Raw genomic sequence first — 21,377 nt, 5'->3', positions numbered from 1 at the left:
AATGACTTCAATGAGAAGAGAGGTCAGTGCGTGTGAATTAAAGGCAACGGGAAATATGTTTAACTTTGTGTGGTTAGGTTATGTTGTTTAAAGAAAAACTTACTTACCAACAAATGGTCGTTCGTCCACGGCACTTCTTAGTCCTGCTCTTTTATCCATGCATACAATTCTGGGCTAACTTCTTTAACAGTATTAAAACAACTAATTGGACAATTCGTGCTTACTGTTAACTTCTAACTATAAAAATAGATATACATTTGTCAGAATGACTTCAATGAGAAGAGAGGTCAGTGAGTGTGAATTAAAGGCAACGGGAAAATATGTTTAACTTCGTGTGGTTAGGTTATGTTGTTTAAAGAAAAACTTACTTACCGACAAATGGTCGTTCGTCCACGGCACTTCTTAGTCCTGCTCTTTTATCCATGCATACAATTCTGGGCTAACTTCTTTAACTTTCTCTCTGCCGACTTAATCTTTCGCTTGCTTCTCGAATCTGCTCTCTAACTTTTTCAACCTGGAAACTCAGAAACCTACCATAAGACTGCCACAAGAAGACTCTCTCTCTATCCTCTTGTTTTCTTTCCCCTTTTCCTAAATATATATATATATATATATATATATATATATATATCTCTACAGTCCCCTTTTCATTCTGACCTCACAGGTCAATAATGTGGGGTGAGGAACTAACTTGGGGACTGTCAACTTTGGAATTTGACACAACTGAAAATGAAATATTGTAGGAAGAAAGGGAATCCCTTGTTTGTGTAAGGCACTTTCTTGTTTTAAAATCGCGTCATTGAACATAAATCGATATACTTTTACGAACGGAATTTTAGAATGACAGTCATTGGGTTTATTAGTTACGATCTCGTAAGGAATTGTCTCATGTTCTAATTTCTCACTCTCTTCTGTCACAAGTCGCAATCTGCTCTTTTCGTTCCTGAGGCAATTTAAGCAAACGCAAACTACCCGTTGCCGTCGGGGAGATGGGACTGACGTCATCTAATTGCTCTGGGCACTAAACGCGTTGTATCGTTTCAACAACTTCCCCCTAGGGTGGCGACTGACTGCTGCTACGAAATCGAAAGTTAAACAGCGTTTATTCCGTCAGATTAGTTGTATAGACCGTGGAAAAAGAATAGGACACTTTGAAGAATAAATGCTTCTTAAAAGCAGGTGAAAGGGATAAAAAATGATAGCATTTTTTAACACGTTAACAGATTCATAATAATGTGCTTTTCATAACTTCAACTCTTCAGCAATTAAATGTAAAAACCTGCCACTTCAAAAAAAAAATTTTTCAAAATACAATGGGGTAAAAACATTCACTTTCCCCTTCAGAGTATCAGACTAATCTAGCATAAGATATTTTAAATGCTTGCTCTTTCATATTTCATTTACACTGTTCCCATTTCCTGTGTTTGAATATACACTGAGTGATCACTGAATTACTCCACCTACCTAATACTTCGTAGGTCCTCCTTTTGCCTTCAGTACAGCAGCTATCTGACATGGCATTGATTCAACAAGATGTCGGAAGCATTCAGGAGGTATGGCTAACCAGGCTGTGCATAATGCGGTCAGCAATGCAGGTGATTGTGTATCAGACACCTGATATGCCTTTCCATAGTGTCCCACAAGTGGACACTATGGAAAGGCATATGGATAAGATATCAATATATCGATTGGCCTCCGAACTCCCCCGATAATCAATCTATGGGATTGATATCAGAGGAGTTCGGAGGCCAATTGATATGCTGGAAGTCAGAACTGTGTTCTTCAAACCATTCCTGCACAACAAGTGCCCGATGGCTTGGCACATTGTCATCTTGGAAGACACCATTGCCATTCGGGAAAAAATAACATTGCAGGGTGTACAGTCAGTAAGCAGTTGACGATAGCAGTGACCACCGATATGTTGTTTCACATGCACCAGGGGTCCAAGTTCCTGATACTGTTCCGGGTTGGCCCATGTCGTATTGGGTAGTCAACTCTTCAACAGTGCTGAGCCTGTTCACCTGTAAGAGTCGTCTGACCCGGCACTCACCTCTAACATCAACCTTTTGCTGACCATTTCAGTTTTGCTGTCGGGTCGTTGTTTGACCATTTTGACGGCAGTCCTAGTACACTAATTACGGCAGCTCTTGAATGCCCCACCAGTTCAGCCATTTGGGAAATCGAGGCACTAGCTCGTCAAGCACCTACAATCTGTCCTTTATCAAAGTCCAATAAATCCTTCCTTTTATCCGTTACGTTCGGAATTTTACTACCTACTGAACCACTGACACCTTATCTATGCTACGTAGGTCGACTAACTCCACACTCTCATACCTCACATGGTCAACGGTTGCATTCAGTTTTCATAGGGATGGTCATAATTCAGTGATCACACTGTATATTGCTAATACATGAAGCACATCAAAATATTCCTGACATATCCAGTCAAAATAACACATCCAATTGCTCTGTAGAAGCCCCACAAACATCCCATACTTTATTATTCAAACATATTATTTCATTTAACATATATACATACCTGAACTTCACACACCTCAGGATATGCTATTTTCTCACAAACCAGCTGTGCAATACGATCACCTCGAGATACTGCAAAATAAATAATAAAATATAAGATAATGGGCACTAGACAAATTTAAAACAAAATTAAAGGTCATTTGGCATATTTAAACAAATTTAACAAAGGTCATTCATTTGGCCAAAATTTAAACTAATTTAACAAAGGTCATTCATTTGGCAAACATTTTCTTTAACATTCCCTTTATGCATGTTGATTATAGAAGATACTTTAACTAGGAAAAAGGTGTTAACAGAAATACGTACATTTCTGTCCATTGTTTACCTATGGAAGTGCTCCATTTATTATCTGCTATTTATGTGGATAAACAGTGGACAAGATATGTCTACCAATGGGCAGAAATGTATTAGTTCCTAGCAGTCATTTTTGAGGTTATAAGAAAGTAACTTTAATTAAAACCTATTGCCATACAATCCAGAATTTATTCAATATTTGATAAAAATCACTCATACAATCTGTTTTTTAAAGTATAGACTCAATGTGCTGCAAATATTTGAGAGATTAAAAAATAAAAAAAGCTGTATCTTATAAGACAGAAGTTATTCCAACTGATTTAGCTTAAAATTTGTACCACTCCCCACCACCTCACACTCTCTTCAAAAGAAGAGCGATTCAGTAAGAATATGTATAATACTATCAGTAAGCAATGTAGATTTTAGAGGAGAATGTGCTCAAGTTAATTCTGTGAAAGAGGTGGGACATTACATGGTTAGCCATCAACTATGATTTAAAGGAGAATAATAAAAACACCATTACACCACGTGATAGTTTTATGTATTTACTGAAATGAATCACATCAATTTACACTTAATACTTTAGCAACATTTCAAGATTTGACCGAGCCTATTCATCAGGCCTACAAGGGAAGTTAAAAGATGAAAGAAATGAAATTAGTAATTGCAGGGTTAAAACAGGATTGCATTATGACGTTATATTAATGAATTTTAATATTATATTGTCATTCTGATAATTAAGTTAAGATAAATTACTTTGAATTAAATTCTTTACCGAATTAAGAAGAATAATTTGTGAGAAATTGTCCACAAGGGCTATTGAGATTTGAAATTAAATTCAGAAACCATAAGGACCAGCTAGTGTTAGAAAAAGGCAGAGCACAAAGAACAGAAAATTTAGGTAAGTTAACTCTGAATGGAGGGGGGGGATATGGAAGTAAACTAATGGAGGATTATCAAATAGGATTGTGGAAAGGCTTGCCTGAATTCTAGAGAGAGAGAGAGAGAGAGAGAGAGAGAGAGAGAGAGAGAGAGAGAGAGAGAGAGAGAGAGAGAGATTGAAGCAGTATTAGACTAGCATAGCTGAACTGGTGGGCTGTGACTGTTTTATAAGGTCAACTTATAGTTCAAGAGAGGGATGTGGTCAATCAGAATTAAGAATTATGGGCTACCTTCTAATAAGGTTAACTTCAACCAAAGGGTAAAGAGATTTGCCAGATGAAAAGAGCCTCGGCTACAAGGGACCCACTTGATAAATAACCTTAAGATTACAGAAAGTGTTTAAGTGTCAAGATTATGTGGATAAAACAAATTAGACTACAAACCATATTTATGAAAATAAGAAATTAAGGGAGGTTTACAGAGAAACATTAACTCAAATAGATCAAAAATTACCAAGAAATTAAGAGAGATCAGTAAAGAATAAGTAGGTCATTTATCAGAAGATTGTACTGTGGCTGTTTCTTCACCTTTTCCCTTATTATTTCTCAAATATATTGTAACATGATGAGTTGAAATAGGCCCCTTCTTTCTTTTTAATAGCTGATGCTCAAAAACACTGGATAAAGAAAGCTTCTTTGAAGGTGCTCCTTGAGTATGACTTGCTGTGGAAAGAATTAAAGGGTTTTGGTACTCCCACGTCTCTAAGAGAGCATGAGCTGCTGTTTCAGATTTGTTGATTCTACCATACCTTGTTGTTATTTGGTTTTTAGGAGCGTTAGCAACTAAGGCTATATTGCTCCGGGGATATGCAGTGGTCATTCCCTGACCTTTCCGCATCCTCCATATTTGGTCACGGGCTAGAACCCCGGTCTAATCAAGAAGCATGTGCTATGCACTGCCGCTCCTGCCCACCTGGCTATGGAGGCGCCACCATACCTTGTCCTTTCTGTGTTCCTTAATTCTTCTATAAGATTCTATGATTCACCAATGCAGGTAGTTACATGAATACTGTAAGAAGTATATGAGGCCTCTTGGGTTGTATGGAAGATTCTATTTTTGTCAGATGCTATTTTAAAGATGGAGATGCTGCACAGAAAGTTTATGGATAATAGGGTTCTAGCTGTTTTTGCAATAGTTGCTGATTCCCTGGACATAAGGTATGATTATTTTGCCTGGAAGAATCCTAATTAGAGTTAAATTCAACAACCTTAATACTTAAACATTAAAAATAAAACTGACATTAATATGTGAAAAATAACATTAACTTGTATCTAATGAATTGTATTTCTGAATTTACATTATTTCTTATGAATGAAATATGATTTCAAAGAGACATCCTCTGAACAAATATTTTTAATTTTAATTTCATCATTTTATTAATTTATTATTGATTATATTTATTATTGTTGCTATTTATAAAGCAGAGATTACTACATAAATACAATACATAAAGTGCAACAGAACTTATTAATAAATATGATTCTTTTGAAATAATCTTTTGCAATATTTATTATAACAAAATTTTAGTATAAAAAAATTATCTGCGCATCCTCAAGATGTTATAATAGGAATTTACTACATTTATAAAATAAAACAGAAGTAAATGGGTGAGTAAATTTAAATTAACAACCATCAAGCTTACATACTGACAAGTTTTTCCTTTCCTATGAAAAGGAAAACTGAATGAATCCCAATGAACTTCAATGGATATTAAGTAGCATGTCTAAAGACATAGAATGTAATCATCTCCCTTAACCTCAAATGCCTGTTCCATTTCAATTCTAAAGCTATCTTCAAAAAGAAATGTCCTTCTTGGGCATCATACATTTGGAAACAGCATCCTCAAATTCACCACCATCAGAAAAATTAATATCTATGAAGTGCTCTTTTTAGTTTCCAAATATACAGGGGGTCTCAAAAATATTGGTACAAATATTTAGGGGAGGTAGGTAAATCTAAAGGAATGTGAATCACATAGGAACCCATAACCGGAAAATGTCACCGTAAGTTGGTAGACGGCGCTGTTCATCAGTTCGCGGGAGGGAAAATTTTTGGTTTACTCATTCAAGCAGTAGTCGTCGCACAAAGAGCATGCATCGATATATGAACTGTGAGTTGGCAGACATGCACCTAGCGTGTGGATTAGCAGAGGGCAATGGACGAGCCGCTCAACAAATTTATGGAGAACGCTTACCAGACAACCATGTACCAGACCACTGTTTGTTTGTGCATGTGCATCAAAATTTGTGCGATTATGGGTCATTTAGAGGTAACATGAGTAGTGCGGGCAGACCACGTTCGACGCAAACTCCCACCATGAAAGAAAGTGTGCTGAATGCCGTCCAGAATAATCCTACTACCAGTACACATGCCGTTGCCTCTGCCTTAGGAGTGTCTCGTTGCAGTGTACAGTATGTCTGGCACGATGATTCCTTACACTCCTTTCATCTCCAAAGTGTTCAGTTACTGCTCCCCGAAGTTCATCCTGCACGTGTGGCTTTTGCGCAGTGGTTTCTCCAAGAAAGTATTCAAGACTTGAATTTTCCAGCCTATGTTTTGTTCATGGATGAGGCTTATTTCACTCGGGAAGACTTATTCAATCAGCACAATGCTCATGTGTGGGCTCACGACAACCCACACAGTGTGTGCCCCCATGCGGCACAACATCACTTCGCAATAAATGTGTGGGCAGGTATGGTCGGTGACTGCTTAGTCGGCCCATACCTGTTACCATCCCGCATGAACTCCGCTAAATATAGGATCTTTCTTGAACAAGTTCTACCAGGGTTACTTGACGATGTTCCAGCAAATGTGAGACACATTTGGTTTCAACATGACGGGGCACCTGCCCATTATGGAAAGTGTGTTCGTGACCATTTGAACAGGCATTTTGGGCGTCGATGGATTGGCCGTCGTGGACCCGTTGCCTGGCCCCCACGCTCACCTGATTTATTTCTGTGGGGGGGGGTCCTCAAATCTATCGTGTATGAATCGCCTGTGGAGACGGAAATGGATCTCCTGGCGAGACTCGTCTGCGCTGCTGGTACTGTCAAAGAAACTCCAGGTGTGTTCGACCGTGTCCGCAAATCCATGCTGCGTCGGTGTCATGCATGCATCCATCTCTTACTCCATTGTTAATATGTGAAATAAATGTTTGCCACTAATTACTGTCTTGTGCCTCTGCTACTACTTTCCCGTGACGTTTCCAGTTATGGATTCCTATGTGATTCACATTCCTTTAGATGTTACCTACCTCCCCTAAACATTTGTACCAATATTTTTGAGACACCCTGTATAATTTGGTGGGTGGGTGAAGTAAGGTTTCTAATTTATACTGCTTCAAAGAAGCAGCTGCAATGCATGTCATGTGGTTAGTTTCACAGCACATCAGTACCTTACATTATACTGCACCAGATATATTATGCCTGTGCAAACTTGTATTAATGTGTCCATTTGCACATTGTGCACGCTAAAAAATCCAGAATGGGAAACAGGAGCTGGATACTCCACCTACCTGAGATCAGCTAACTACAGCCCCAGTTGAAGAGGCTTTAACCCTGCAGTGTCGGGGCCGCTAACTGTTACAATCATTAGAAATACAACATTTAAATTAGAAAATCATTTTGCTAATTTAAATAATAATAATAATAAAATTCTTTAATAAATTAACTGGTATTACATTTTTGATTCCCTGCACAGATAACCAGAGGAATCTTACAAAACATTCACTATACAAGTAACCAATCACAAAAATACAAAGTAACCATTACAGACAAAATATCTGAACAAAGAATTAATCTTAATTAAAACAAGACTTTTTATAGCAGCAAAATCATTTTTTGAATCCAGTTCCTTTGTGACCATATTGTAGTTTCCAATCAAATTGGTCAGACAAGATATCCCCCTTAAGAAACTCATGCTCTGTCTAAACTATAACTGCAGTCTTGTCTAGAAGTGCCTGTAGTGCTTCTTTAACCAGTGAACAGAAGTTAAACTAACAGGTCTGGATTTACTCATTTCACTCTTTGCGAATTGGCGATACATTTGCACTTCTCCAGTCTGCAGGGCCTCCCCTGAATCCAATGATGATCTCATAATTATGGCTAAGGGTTTGCTTACTTCCTTTGCTGCCTCCCTTAATATAATTGGATAGATCCCATCCACAGCAGGTGTCTTATGGTTACCTTCAACAATTTCTATTTCACTTTCTTCTTAGTTATTACAAAATCATTTAGCACCCTGTTAGAGTTTGATAAACTTCTGGCCTCCGCTGCTCTACAGAATTTCTTATGTGTAAACGTAGATGCAAAATACCCATTCAGTTTGTTAGCTGCCTGAGGAGGTTCATCAACAGTCGATCTGGGGATCTCAAGTGGAGCAATCTGATTCATCCCCTTCCTTCAAAAGTTTACTTAAGTAAAGAAGTCTTTGATCTTATTCTTTGCCGAAGATGTCTTGTAATCTGCCTTTCCATGCCTAACCTCCTTTGTGACTTGGTTACAGACTAGCTTATAGGCAGAATTCTGTCGCCTGATAATTGATATGCATCCAATGCATTTTTCTTCTGTGCCACGAGTCTCATTAGTTCATCTGACATCCATTTAGGCCTAAACCTCAAGCAGTATTTTTGTTGAATAGTAGTTGTTATATTCGGTATTTCTCTTGAACAGTAGTTGTTATATGCTGAGTGATAGCAGAAGACAAACACTGTGTGACAGTAGCACATATACGTAAATATGTGCCAATAATAGACATTTCAGAAACCCGTAGAAACTATTAAGTAATGCAAGGAGGAATGTGATTTGGACTGAGTCGAATGCAGATTTCATGTCCAGAAAAATGGTGTGTAGGTCCTCATTATCATTCCAGGCGTGAAGTATTTTCTGCGATAAGGACTGTAGACAGGTTATAGATCTATTCGGCATGGCATAATAGGTATAATCTGGCCTATGCGTGAAGACTGAGTGCAACATCATCATAGATGCACCTCTCGAGGCATTTCAGGAAGGGAAATGTTGTGTTTAATTATGTTTGTGTTTTGATTAACATTAAAAGTACACATGTATAAATATTTACTGGATGCATAAATATTTTTAAAAAATATTTTTTTTAAAATATGAATAATATTAGATACTACTATTTACTTTCATTTTCAAATTTTTTCAAAATTTATTTTGAATTTGGTGTGCCATGAATTGTGCAAAATTTGAATATTACAGATGTTGCTCTATCCCAAGTGATTATCGTTTTCTTGTTTATTATTCAAAAAATAAAACAAATCTTTCAAATATACATAGTTAACAACTCTTAGTAATCATTAGATCACATCAGACAGCTTTATAAATAACTTGAAATGGAAACAAACACATAATTCTAAGCTTCATAGTGTCAGTTAGCAGTTAGCTTCCCATGATAGCATTATTAGGGTTAAAATGCAGAACATGGGACTGCACCTGCTGGATGAACTCATGCTATAACTCTAGGACAATGGTAAATAAAAATTCAAAACCATACCAAGTAAAAATTTGTCTGTATTTTAGGAAGGTACAGAAAAATCAGATTTTTATCTGCAATCAACAATTAATGCGGGCTTATTTTCAACACAGCATGGTTAAGAAATCCTGTAGTCTCTTCCAGGATCCAAATGAAGAACTAGTGACAGAATCATAATACTGTCATAGGAGAGCAGGTGATTTGTGAACCAATGTACTGATTCACAAATCAGTACATTTTAAAGAGAGGGCGCTGACTCTCTTTAAAAGTTACAGCTGTCAGTTACAGGCTCCGCAAAAACAATAAGTGTTTGCCTTTTATTTACATGATTGTTATTTTATATTGTACTTAATACGTAGTCATATAGTTATAGTTAAGCTGGTTATTTTTTATTTTAATTTAGATAAAGAGTTTTTGTGGATTTTACTTACGATAGGTAAAACCGTTATTTCGTTCGAATTTTCCAGCCATTGTTTTTGTATATAGTGGTAGGGAATTCATACCTAGCTACCTCAATTACTAATTGAGGTAGCTAGGTAGCTCTAACGCATAATTATTTAGTAATACGCTTCACTGTTTCTATTTAATAGTTTCTATTCAAATACTATTGACATTTAATTTATTGATTTTATTAATTTAAACTACCATGCCCCAAACTAGAGCAGCAAAGCAACGGGCACAAAGTGGCAGGAGTGCTGTGACTCGGGGGAGAACTGAGGGGGGCGATTCTCCAACGCATCACAGCCTAAAAAAATGTGCAGCTTGTGAAATGTTTGCCGAACTCTCTGGAACGGAACATGATATTGCCATGGGGGATGTCTTTGTGTGTGCGCGATGTAAGGAGTGTAAGGAAATCAGGCGACAACTCAGCGTTGTTATGGGCCTATATGAGAGTTTGAAGGACAGGGTGGATGCTCTCGAAAGATCTAAATTGAGGGGCCCATCAGGCTCTCAGCTGCCCACATCAACGCCAGAGCTTGCACTTGGTCATCATGCAACACGGCGGCAACCCCTAAGGCAGAATGCGCTGGTCCCACAGAAACTAGTAGTTGTTGGTGACTATTGTCAGGGAAACGGGAAACATCCTTTGTAGAAAGGATAGATGGAACAGGACCAGGGTATGTCTGCCAGGGGCAAAGGTTGATGACGTTGTAGAGTGGATATCATCTTTCAAGGGCACAAAAGGTGATATAGTTGTACACGTTGGCACTAATGATATTAAGAGTAGGAGACCGGCAGAATTACTCAACAAGTACAGGTCACTGTTGAAAAAAAGCCGCGAAATAGGGTTGAATTTGAAAGTGTCTGCAATTCTGCCCAGACACGATAGGAGGGAGTACATGATGAGAGCCTTTTCGATCAATTCGGCCCTGGAAAGATTGTGCAAGGGTCAAGGGGTAGAATTTTTTTCAGCCTGGACTGTACTTGTTAACAGGAGAGATTGCTTCTACAGGGATGGGATACACTTAAATAGAAAGGGTGCAAGAATATTTGCTGATGCCATCGAGGCAGTGTTAGGTGGGTCGGAAAACTGCTAGCTTGGGGGGGATACAAAGACTAATAGTTTAACCGTAACCGCAGGCAGAGGTGGAGGTGATTCTTGCACAACTTCTATTAGAATAAGAAGCGACCTGGAGCGAGGGGTGTTGGGGGTTTCAGGGACGGATGGCAGTCATCATGGAATAGTTGGGTATATGGGATGTGTTAGGGTAACAAGGAATAGGCATAGGAGCATGTATGCTTGCATGTATACCAATGCTAGAAGTATAGTAAATAAATTTGATGAATTTGAAGTGTTGGTCAATACATCAAAGGCGGATATTGTTGGGATAGCAGAGACGTGGTGTCACAAAGATATAAGGAATGCAGAACTGGAATTTGGGGAGTACAATGTGTACAGAAAGGATAGACAGGACAGAAAGGGAGGAGGTGTTATGCTGTTAATTAAGAAAAACATAAAATCAAAGGAAGTGCACCCAGTTAATATAGATGAACAGTGCACTGTTGAGTCAGTTTGGTGTGAGATAAGCACTGCGAAAGGAAAAATAAGAGTAGGAGTGTGTTATAGGCCTAATGACTTGAATGAGTACAATGAACAATTGTACAGAGAAATAGAGTGGGCCAGTAAATCAGAATGTCTTATAATGGGGGATTTTAACTTCCCAGATATTGACTGGAACTTGTGGGTTGGTCACTCACACACTAGTCAGACTTTTGTGGATTTATTGGATGATTGTTTTCTGCAGCAGCATGTTCGAGAGGCAACCAGAGAAAGTAATACTCTTGATCTGGTTATCAGCAGTGATCATTTGTGTATTAAGAATTTGCAGATAAAGGAACCACTAGGTGGCAGTGATCACAGTGTGCTGAAGTGGGATTTACTCAAAGAGGTAACTACCGTCAGGGGTAAAGGAAAGGGTTTTTGCTTCCGTAAAGGGGAGTACAGTGGTCTCAGACAGTTTTTAAATTCTGTACAGTGGGATCAACTGACGATGTTACAAACAGCAAATTCTAAGTGGGAAGCATTCAAGGAATTAATCGTGGAAGCTACTAGACTTTTCATACCGATTAAGAAATTTTGTTCAAGGTTTAGGCCTAAATGGTTATCAAATGAACTAATGAGACTCGTGACAGAGAAGAAAAATGCATGGGATGCATATAAATTATCAGGCGACGCAGAAGCCTGTGGCAGATATAAGCTAGTCTGTAATCAGGTCACAAAGGAGGTTCGGCAGGCGAAGGCGGATTACGAGAAATCTTTGGCAAAAGATGCTAAGAAAAACAGCAAGGATTTCTTTACTTATATAAACTCTAAAAGGAAGGGGATGAATATGATTGGTCCACTTGACATCGATGGTTCGACTGTTGATGATCCTGCTCAGATAGCAAACAAACTGAATGAGTATTTTGCATCTACATTCACACGTGAGGAATTATTACAGTTTGAAAATGGAAGGTTATCAAATTGTAGCAGTGTGCTTAATGATTTTGTAATAACTGAGAGCAAAGTGGAGGAGAAATTGTTGATGTTAAACATAAGAAAGGCACCTGGGGTGGATGGGATCTATCCAGTTATATTAAAGGAGGCGGCAAAGCAACTAAGCAAACCCTTAGCCATAATTATGCGAGCATCCTTGAACTCAGGGGAGGTTCCCACTGACTGGAGATATGCAAATGTGTCCCTAATTCACAAAGGTGGATCGAAGGGTGACACGAGTAATTACAGACCAGTTAGTTTAACTTCTGTTCCGGGTAAAATAATGGAGTCGCTGGTTAAAGATGCATTGCAGGATCATCTAGACAAGACTGCAGCAATAATTCAGACACAGCATGGGTTTGTTAAGGGAAAGTCTTGTCTGACAAATTTGATTGGTTATTATGATGTGGTCACAAAGCAACTGGATGCAAAAAATAATTTTGATATCATATACTTGGATTTCAGGAAAGCTTTTGACACTGTTGCACATGGAAGACTACTGTACAAATTGGAGCAGAATGGTATTAAGGGTAAGTTGCTACAATGGATAAAAGGATGGTTAAGTGGGAGAAGACAGAGGGTGGTAATCAATGGGTGCTGCTCTTCGTGGACTAATGTTATTAGTGGAGTCCCACAGGGTTCGGTGTTGGGCCCACTGTTGTTTTGTGTATTTATCAATGATATTGATGAAGGTATATCAGGCTTAATGTCGAAGTTTGCAGATGACACAAAGGTTGGCAGGGTTGTTAATGACAGTCATGGCAGTGTGCTACTGCAACAGGATCTAGATAATTTGGGCAGATGGGCTAAGAAGTGGCAACTGAAGTTTAACCTTGACAAATGCAAAGTACTGCATATGGGTAGAAGTAACCCCAGAGAAACGTACCAACTGTGTGGTACTACACTTAAGGTGGTAGAAAATGAAAAAGACCTGGGAGTAATTGTGCAGTCAGATATGAAGTTCTCTGAGCAATGTAGACAGGCTGCCAGGGCAGGTCATGGGGTTCTGTCAATGATATATAGGAATTTTGCTAGCAGGGAAAAGGAGGTGACTATCCCTCTGTATAAGGCAATGGTCAGGCCACGCCTTGAGTACTGCGTACAGGTCTGGAGGCCTCATTTTAGGAAGGATGTAGATTTACTTGAGCGTGTACAGAGAAGGGCAACAAGATTGGTGAGGGGAATGAAGGGATTCTCTTACCAAGAGAGGCTTAAGTTCTGCAAATTGCAGTGGCTGGAGACTAGGCACCTGCGCGGTGATCTGATTGAGGTCTATAAGGCCTTGAATGGGTTGAGCACGCTGAATTCTGATGGGATCCTTCCACTTGTTCAGATTACGAACCTAAGGGGGCATAAATTCAAATTAAGAAAAGACAGATGCAGAATAGATGTGCGGAAATTTGCCTTTAGCCAGCGGGTGGTTAATTGCTGGAACAAACTTCCATCTGTCGTTGTGGAAGTTGATAGGTTGAATAAATTTAAGGAGGAACTGGACAGGCATTTGGAGGGAATGGTGTGATTTTTTTTTTTTTTTGGCTGCTGCTGCATAAGCTCCTACACTTGCTTTCTTGCATCACGTGCCACTACTACTACTACTACTGCCATGCAGCAACTGAATACCACATGCAACCTTTCCAGATTTATTCTTCTTGTGAAGTCATACAATTGTATAATGTTGAATTGAAACCTAAACTTCAGAGACTGCAGCCTTGTGGAACATGTAGTCAACAAGTAGAATCCTCTAAATCCCAGAAAAACATCAACACAATCTTCCAAGCAGATTGACGAGTCTTGCACTTCTTTGTGGGAGCAGCCCATGATGTTTCCACTTGTAGGATTCTTGCTTAGTTTCTGGTTCCCAAATGGCAGATCACAGTTCCATCCTTATTCACAAATCTAAACAAAACTTCCAGATATTAAAAAAAAACCACATTTCAATTTTCCTGAGATTCTTGTCCAACTCTCTCAAGTCAACGTCTCTGGAATGTGCCAAGAACAAACCTTTGACTTTCCCAGTTTATCATGAAGTACACACAAAACACTTGATTCTAATATACCCGTTTTGGAGGCTGTCTATGCACCCTTAAGTTTTCTATCTTTCATCACCATCAGTTCCACTTTTTCACACATTTAAGGTTGAATCCTTTGACCATTTCCTAGTAACTCATTTTCCCCATTTGAACTGTTTCCTCCAGAGCTCAACTTAACATAATGAAAAGACACCTTTGTCATAAATTTCATCAATAAATTTGCCTTCTTTGATGAAGAATTTAATGACTACTCTGTATTCCAACTTCTTCATGTACATGTTACCTGCAACTGAACATGCATGTTATAGTTAGTTTTTTCTATAAAAAAATTAGTGTTTTATGGCATATTTTGCACATAAATTACAAGATATGCCTTGATAAAATAATAAAAATTCAAGATTTTATAACATTATTTCCATATTGCTTTTTTGTATAGTACCAATTAGTGTTTCAAGGGTTTGTTATACTTTATCATGATATAGCTAAAAAGTTAGATTTTTATCAATGTAATAATTTTAAATTTTATTTTTAGAAAAGCATTGCCAACTTAATTATTATCTACCTTTGAATTCATGTTGATTGAAATTGAAAATAACAACACCCACATTTCCACGGTAATCTTCATCTATGACTCCAGCTGAAAAAAAAAATAAAAAGAAAGAAGAATTATTAATCCTTTCTCTTTGTACAAAAAGATGCTTATGATAGAATATAAACAGAGCTATGATGCTCAATACGTTCTGCGTTGATATCAATATTTGTAGTTGTATCAATATCAATAAGAGAAATTTACCTCAATATGATACGTAGAACACTTCCATATGATACTCTTCAGAAATTAAAATGAATAAAAGATTAATGCAAAATGATTACAGTAAAAAAGCAATTGAAAATAATTCAAAAATTAATTAAAAAAGTTTAATGTAAATTTTGAAAAACAATTTCCTTCCTGAAGCAGACAGTGCTTTTCGACCATATGCCATGATCACAGGAATGGAAATTGCGGAGTATGTGAGCTTGAACCTTAAATAGAGATTGTTTGTTCTCGTGCATGTGTGTGAAAGGCCGTGATTATTTGTCTTCACGCAGGCACACAAAAGATCACAAATCAGAGATTAGATATGGATGATGAATGTTAATATAATTCTCGTGTAATTTAATTTCAATGGTTTCTGCAATTAATAATCTCGTATAATTATGTTGGACACTAAGTATTTTATTCTCATTAAATAAAAATGTATGGTTTTCGTTAACAGCATGGAAGGCTAATTCTGACGCTGCTGAACAAGAGAGGCACCTCCGTGGCCAGGTGGGAAGGAGCAGCAGCGCGTAGCACACGCTTCTTGATTAGACCGGGGTTCGAGCCCGTCACCACCAAATACGGAGGATGCGGAAAGGTCAGGGAATGACCACCGCATATCCCGGAGCAATATGGCCTTAGTTGCTAATGCTCCTAAAAACCAAATAACAAAACAAACAAAGCTGAACAAGAAGCCTGCACCAAGGACGAATGCTGTTTTACTTGCATATTCAGCGCGAATAGTGTAGATCCTTGATAAGATGAGTCACAATCACTGCAAAAAATATTGCATACTGTCATTTATCTGTGTCACAAAAAAGGAAAGGACTGAGTGACTGTTCAGTATAGCATGTAATTTCCGTATTGGTCTGGCCACAATCTTAAATTCGGTATCTTTAAAGAATCTGTTAAGCTGCTTGTACCACTGTTCAACATATGGGACAGAAATAAAGTATTTTTTGTTGTTACTATTGTTCGTTGGTGTAGTTTTTTGTATCCTATCCTTAGTTTATACCCTAATTCGATTTATTGTAGCAAGAGGGTAACCCCTGTTTACAAATCTATTGATTAATATCTGTATTTCTGAGCCTAAAGCAGATTCTGTTGTTGAATATTTATAGGCATGATTGAAGATAATAGATCTTCTGTAGGAAAATGTTTTTTTTTTTTTTTTTTTAGGCGCATTAGCAACTAAGGCCATATTGCTCCGGGATATGCGGTGGTCATTCCCTGACCTTTCCGCATCCTCCGTATTTGGTGGTGACGGGCTCGAACCCCGGTCGAATCAAGAAGCGCGTGGTACGCACTGCTGCTCCTACCCACCTGGCTACAGTTAGTTAGTTATTTGATTTTTAGGAGCATTAGCAACTAAGGCCATATTGCTCCGGGATATGCGGTGGTCATTCCCTGACCTTTCCGCATCCTCCGTATTTGGTGGTGACGGGCTCGAACCCCGGTCTAATGAAGAAGCATGTGCTACGCACTGCTGCTCCTTCCCACCTGGCTACGGAGGCGCCTAGGAAAATGGGTGATAGCTGTTATAATGAAGAAGCATACCAGTGTTTTGGGTTGCGATAGATGTTAAATTGGATTTTATTCGCTTCCCAAGCATGAAATTTAGAAAATTTATTGACTTAGTTTCCAAGGAAAGAAACAGTTTTTCAAAATTTACGTTAAACTTTTTTAAATCAATTTTATTTAATTTTTTAATTGTTTTTTGAATTTTTAATTAATTTTTATATTGTTTTCAATTGATTTTTTTTACTGTAATCATTTTGCATTAATCTTTTATTCATTTTAATTTCTGGAAAGTATCATGTGGAATTGTTCTACGTATCATATTGAGGTAAATTTCTCTTATTCTACTACAAATAAAAATATGCTTGTGAAACCAAAGGCATGCAAATATTTAAGAGAAAACTAATATATACAATTACCTGATATTAATGAACATGAATTTATTACTGATATGTAAAAAGAAATGAGGCAAAAATATTCATTACTGACAAAATTTAAAAGTTCAGCAAACAGCAATGGTTATTTCATAACTGGATGTATCAAAGCATCATATGAATGGCATCATCAACAATATAGTGGGCAAAAAGGCAAACCTCTATGCCCCCCTCAGGTTTGTAATCTGAGCAAGAGGAAGAATCCCATCAGCATTGAGCCTGCTCAATCCATTCAAAGCCTTATACACCTCAATCAGATCACCTCGCAGGTGCCTAGTGTCTAGACACTGTAATTTGCAAAACTTAAGTTTTTCTTCGTAAGAGTAACCCTTTGTTCCATTCACTAATCTTGTTGCCCTTCTCTGTACTCATTCCAACGACTCTACATCCTTCTTAAAATGAGGTTTCCAGACCTGTATGTAGTACTCAAGATGTGGCCGGACCATTGCTTTATACAAGAGGATAATCACCTCCTTATCCCTGCTCACAAAATTCCTGTATATCATTGACAAAACCCCATGATCTACTCTGGCAGCCTGTCTGCACTACTCAGAAAACTTCATATCTGACTGCACAATTACCCCCAGGTCCTTTTCTTTCTCTTCCACTGTCAATGTAGTCCCACACAGTCGATACATTACTCCGGGGTTACTGCTACCCATATGCAGTACTTTGCATTTGTCAATGTTAAACTTCAGTTGCCACTTCAAAGCCCATCTGCCCAACTTTTCCAGTATTGTATTATTATCAAAGACAAATATAAGGTGGTACAAAAAGTTTTGTTATTTTACCTTTCATTTTACAATTCTTAATTTTGAATGTAGTTCGCTAAATTTTACCAGTCTGCGGTGGAATATTTATAACCTTTACTGGTCCACCACTGGTTTTTGGTTGGGAAACACTGGTTTAGACAACAGTACATGGACAACAAAAATCTTCGCTAAATGAAAGATGTCCACTTTCAAATTGATACACTGATTACAGTGTGGACAGCCATTCATGGACATACAATTAAAGAAGACATTTGATAAATTTGTTAATGGTGACCCATATCTGATAAACAGTTTACAAGGCACATCAAAAAATTATATGAATGAAAGTTTTTACTGTTTCCTGCCCATGATAGAAAATAATAAAAACTATTTCCTAGCATGGGCAGGTAGCAAGGCCTGACGTAGCCCAGTGGTCAGGAGCGAGAGTGCATAGCACGCGTTCCTTGAGAGGACAGGAATACAAGCCCGTGACTACTAAATACGATAAATATTTGTATTGACGATTTATCGTAAACTCTACTGACTTGGTTGTCGTGCCGGAGAATAAACAGAAAATTTATTTATTTATTTAAATAACATTGCAAGTAATGCAATATTATTAGAATGTGAATGTTTCAATTCCAACTTTTCTAAAAAAACTGTCAAAGTAAGATGTTTTAATAATTTCTGTAAATTTAAAATAAGAGGATGAACTGTTCAGTGTTATAAAGTAACAACTTCAGCTCTAATACATTTTTCAATTCATATGTTCTAAATAGAAAGAAAATCCATTCTGACTTTACCTCCAACATCAACAAAATTCTTCACTGCTAGACCCGACCTTGGAGCTATCAAAAAAAAAAAAGAAAAGAAAAAAGTGTGTGTATAAATATTCAAACATTTTAAGAAATACATATGCTATATAATAACTTTCTGAACTGAAAGCATATAATGAAGAAATACAACAAATAACAGTAAAGTCATTTTAGCTCTTGTCACTCTTGCCCTGACGAAGCGCGTCCGCTCACATTAGAGGTGAGCGGACGTGCTTCGTCAGGGCTCCTCAGTTCAGTGGATTGGATTACTGTTGATTAATGCTTTTAAATATGTGATTTATTTAGATATTGTTGGATTATTTTGTTATAGGTTTTCCTGTAACAGTTTGATTTTCATAATATTATTGATATCATTTTTTAAAGTTAATTTTCATTGATATTTAGCTAATTTTATAATGGTAGTTACGAGATCTGCCTTAAACACGTCACAGGGTATCGTGACTCACACGGAAATAGCCGATGGCGATTTACGGGTGAGTCATGATTTAATCCATTGTGGAACCTGTGGAATGTTTTCCAAGGTCGACCTGGTGACTAATCATAGCTCACCTGGGGATTCTTTTCTTTGCGATCGATGTAAGGAGTGCACCGATCTTAAACTACAATTTGGTGCACTGATGGAACAATTTGAGTCACTGAAAAAATGGCTGCTTGCCCTCAAGAATAATGGATCTGGGAGCTCGTCAGGGACTCAAGACTCCAGCAATCTACCATGTGATGCACACCCGATTCAGGCCTCAAAACAGAAAAACCAAGTGCAAACTACTCTGGTTAAAAAGGACATTGTTTTATTAGGAGACTCCATTGTCAGGGAAACAGGGAATATTTTTTGTAATAAGGATAGGTGGAGTAAAACCAGGGTATGTAGTAGTAGTGGTGGTGGTGGTAGTGGCATGTGATGCAAGACAGCAAGTGTATGAGCTTATGCAGCATCAGCCAAAAAAAAAAAAAAAAAAAAACACACCATTCCCTCCAAATGCATGTCCAGTTCCTCCTTAAATTTATTTAACCTATCAACTTCCACGACAAATGGAAGTCTGGCTAAAGGCAAATTTCCGCACATCTATTCTACATCTGTCTTTTCTTAATTTTAATTTACGCCCCCTTAGGTTCGTAATCTGAACAAGTGGAAGGATCCATCAGAATTCAGCATGCTCAACCCATTCAAGGCCTTATGGGTTGATCTGATTGAGGTAACACCTCAATCAGATCACCACGTAGGTGCCTAGTCTCCAGCCACTGCAATTTCCAGAACTTGAGCCTCTCTTGGTAAGAGGATCCCTTCATTCCCCTCACCAATCTTGTTGCCTTTCTCTGTACACACTCAAGCAAATCTACATCCTTCCTAAAATGAGGCCTCCAGACCTGTATGCAGTACTCAAGGTGTGGCCTGAACATTGCCTTATACAGAGGGACAATCACCTCCTTTTCCCTGCTAGCAAAATTCCTATATATCATTGACAAAAATCCATGACCTGCCCTGGCAGCCTGTCTGCATTGCTCAGAAACCTTCATATCTGACTGCACAATTACTCCCAGGTCTTTTTCATTTTCTACCACCTTAAGTGTAGTACCACACAGTTGGTACGTTTCTCTGGGGTTACTTCTATCCATATTCAGTACTTTGCATTTGTCAAGGTTAAACTTTAGTTGCCACTTCTTAGCCCATCTGCCCAAATTATCTAGATCCTGTTGCAGTAGCACACTGCCATTACTGTCATTAACAACCCTGCCAACCTTTGTATCATCTGCAAACTTCGACACTAAGCCTGATATACCTTCATCAATATCACTGATAAATATACAAAACAACAGAGAACCCAACACCGAACCCTGTGGGACTCCACTAATAACATTAGTCCACAAAGGGAAGCACCCATTAATTACCACCCTCTGTCTTCTCCCACTCAACCATCCTTTTATCCATTGTAGCAACTTACTCTTAATACCATTCTGCTCCAATTTGTACAATAGTCTTCCTTGCACAAAAGTGTCAAAATCTTTCCTGAAATCCAAATATATGATATCAAAATTATTTTGTGCATCCAGTTCCTTTGTAATCACATCATAATATCCTATCAAATTTGTCAGACAAGACTTTCCCTTAACAAACCCATGTTGTGTCTGAATTATTGCTGCAGTCTTGTCTAGATGATCCTGCAATGCATCTTTAACCAGTGACTCCATTATTTTACCCGGAACAGAAGTTAAACTAACTGGTCTGTAATTACTCGTGTCACCCTTCGATCCCCCTTTATGAATTGGGAATACATTTGCACATCTCCAGTCAGTGGGGACCTCACCTGAGTCCCAGGATGCTCTCATAATTATGGCTAAGGGTTTGCTTAGTTGCTTTGCCGACTCCTTTAATATAACTGGATAGATCCCATCCACCCCAGGTGCCTTTCTTATGTTTAACTTCAACAATTTCTCCTCCACTTTGCTCTCAGTTATTACAAAATCCACTCATGCACACCTTCTCGATGGTAAGCCCTGTTACGTCACTTAGGTGGCAACGAACGTGTAGAGTGGTTCTCTTCAAGATGCCTGGTCAGCGTGAAGAGGAAAAAACCAAACCCTCCAGCATATGATATGACAGCACGATGAAACAAATGGCCCTCAGTCCCCAGCAGCTTTCACTCTCCCTCTTACGGCAGCGAGAGGATCAGAGTGGAAGCAGAGGGTGCTAAGAATCTCTGGGTACAACCAGGCTGCCATGCACGGAAACTGAACTTGGCCTGTTATAACGTTAGATCACTCATCG

General features: G+C 38.2%; 1 protein-coding gene across 1 annotated transcript in view; it reads right to left on the bottom strand.

Moving 5' to 3' along the window:
* The window catches only part of dUTPase (Deoxyuridine triphosphatase), an 88,293-nt gene that overhangs the window by 22,698 nt on the left and 44,218 nt on the right, over positions 1–21,377 (bottom strand). Inside the window, exons 3-5 of the mRNA XM_090381520.1 lie at positions 18,581–18,625; positions 14,837–14,911; positions 2,540–2,610 (exon numbers count right to left, since the gene is read on the bottom strand). Of these exons, the coding sequence (XP_090237646.1) occupies positions 2,540–2,610; positions 14,837–14,911; positions 18,581–18,625 (191 nt within the window). The remainder of the gene's footprint in view (positions 1–2,539; positions 2,611–14,836; positions 14,912–18,580; positions 18,626–21,377) is intronic.

Source organism: Mastigoproctus giganteus, chromosome 9 (assembly GCF_048544385.1).
Source record: "Mastigoproctus giganteus isolate SK-2022 chromosome 9, ASM4854438v1, whole genome shotgun sequence".
Taxonomy (NCBI): domain Eukaryota; kingdom Metazoa; phylum Arthropoda; class Arachnida; order Uropygi; family Thelyphonidae; genus Mastigoproctus; species Mastigoproctus giganteus.
Note: the sequence above shows the minus strand (reverse complement) of the source record. Positions and strands in the feature narration are given on the sequence as shown.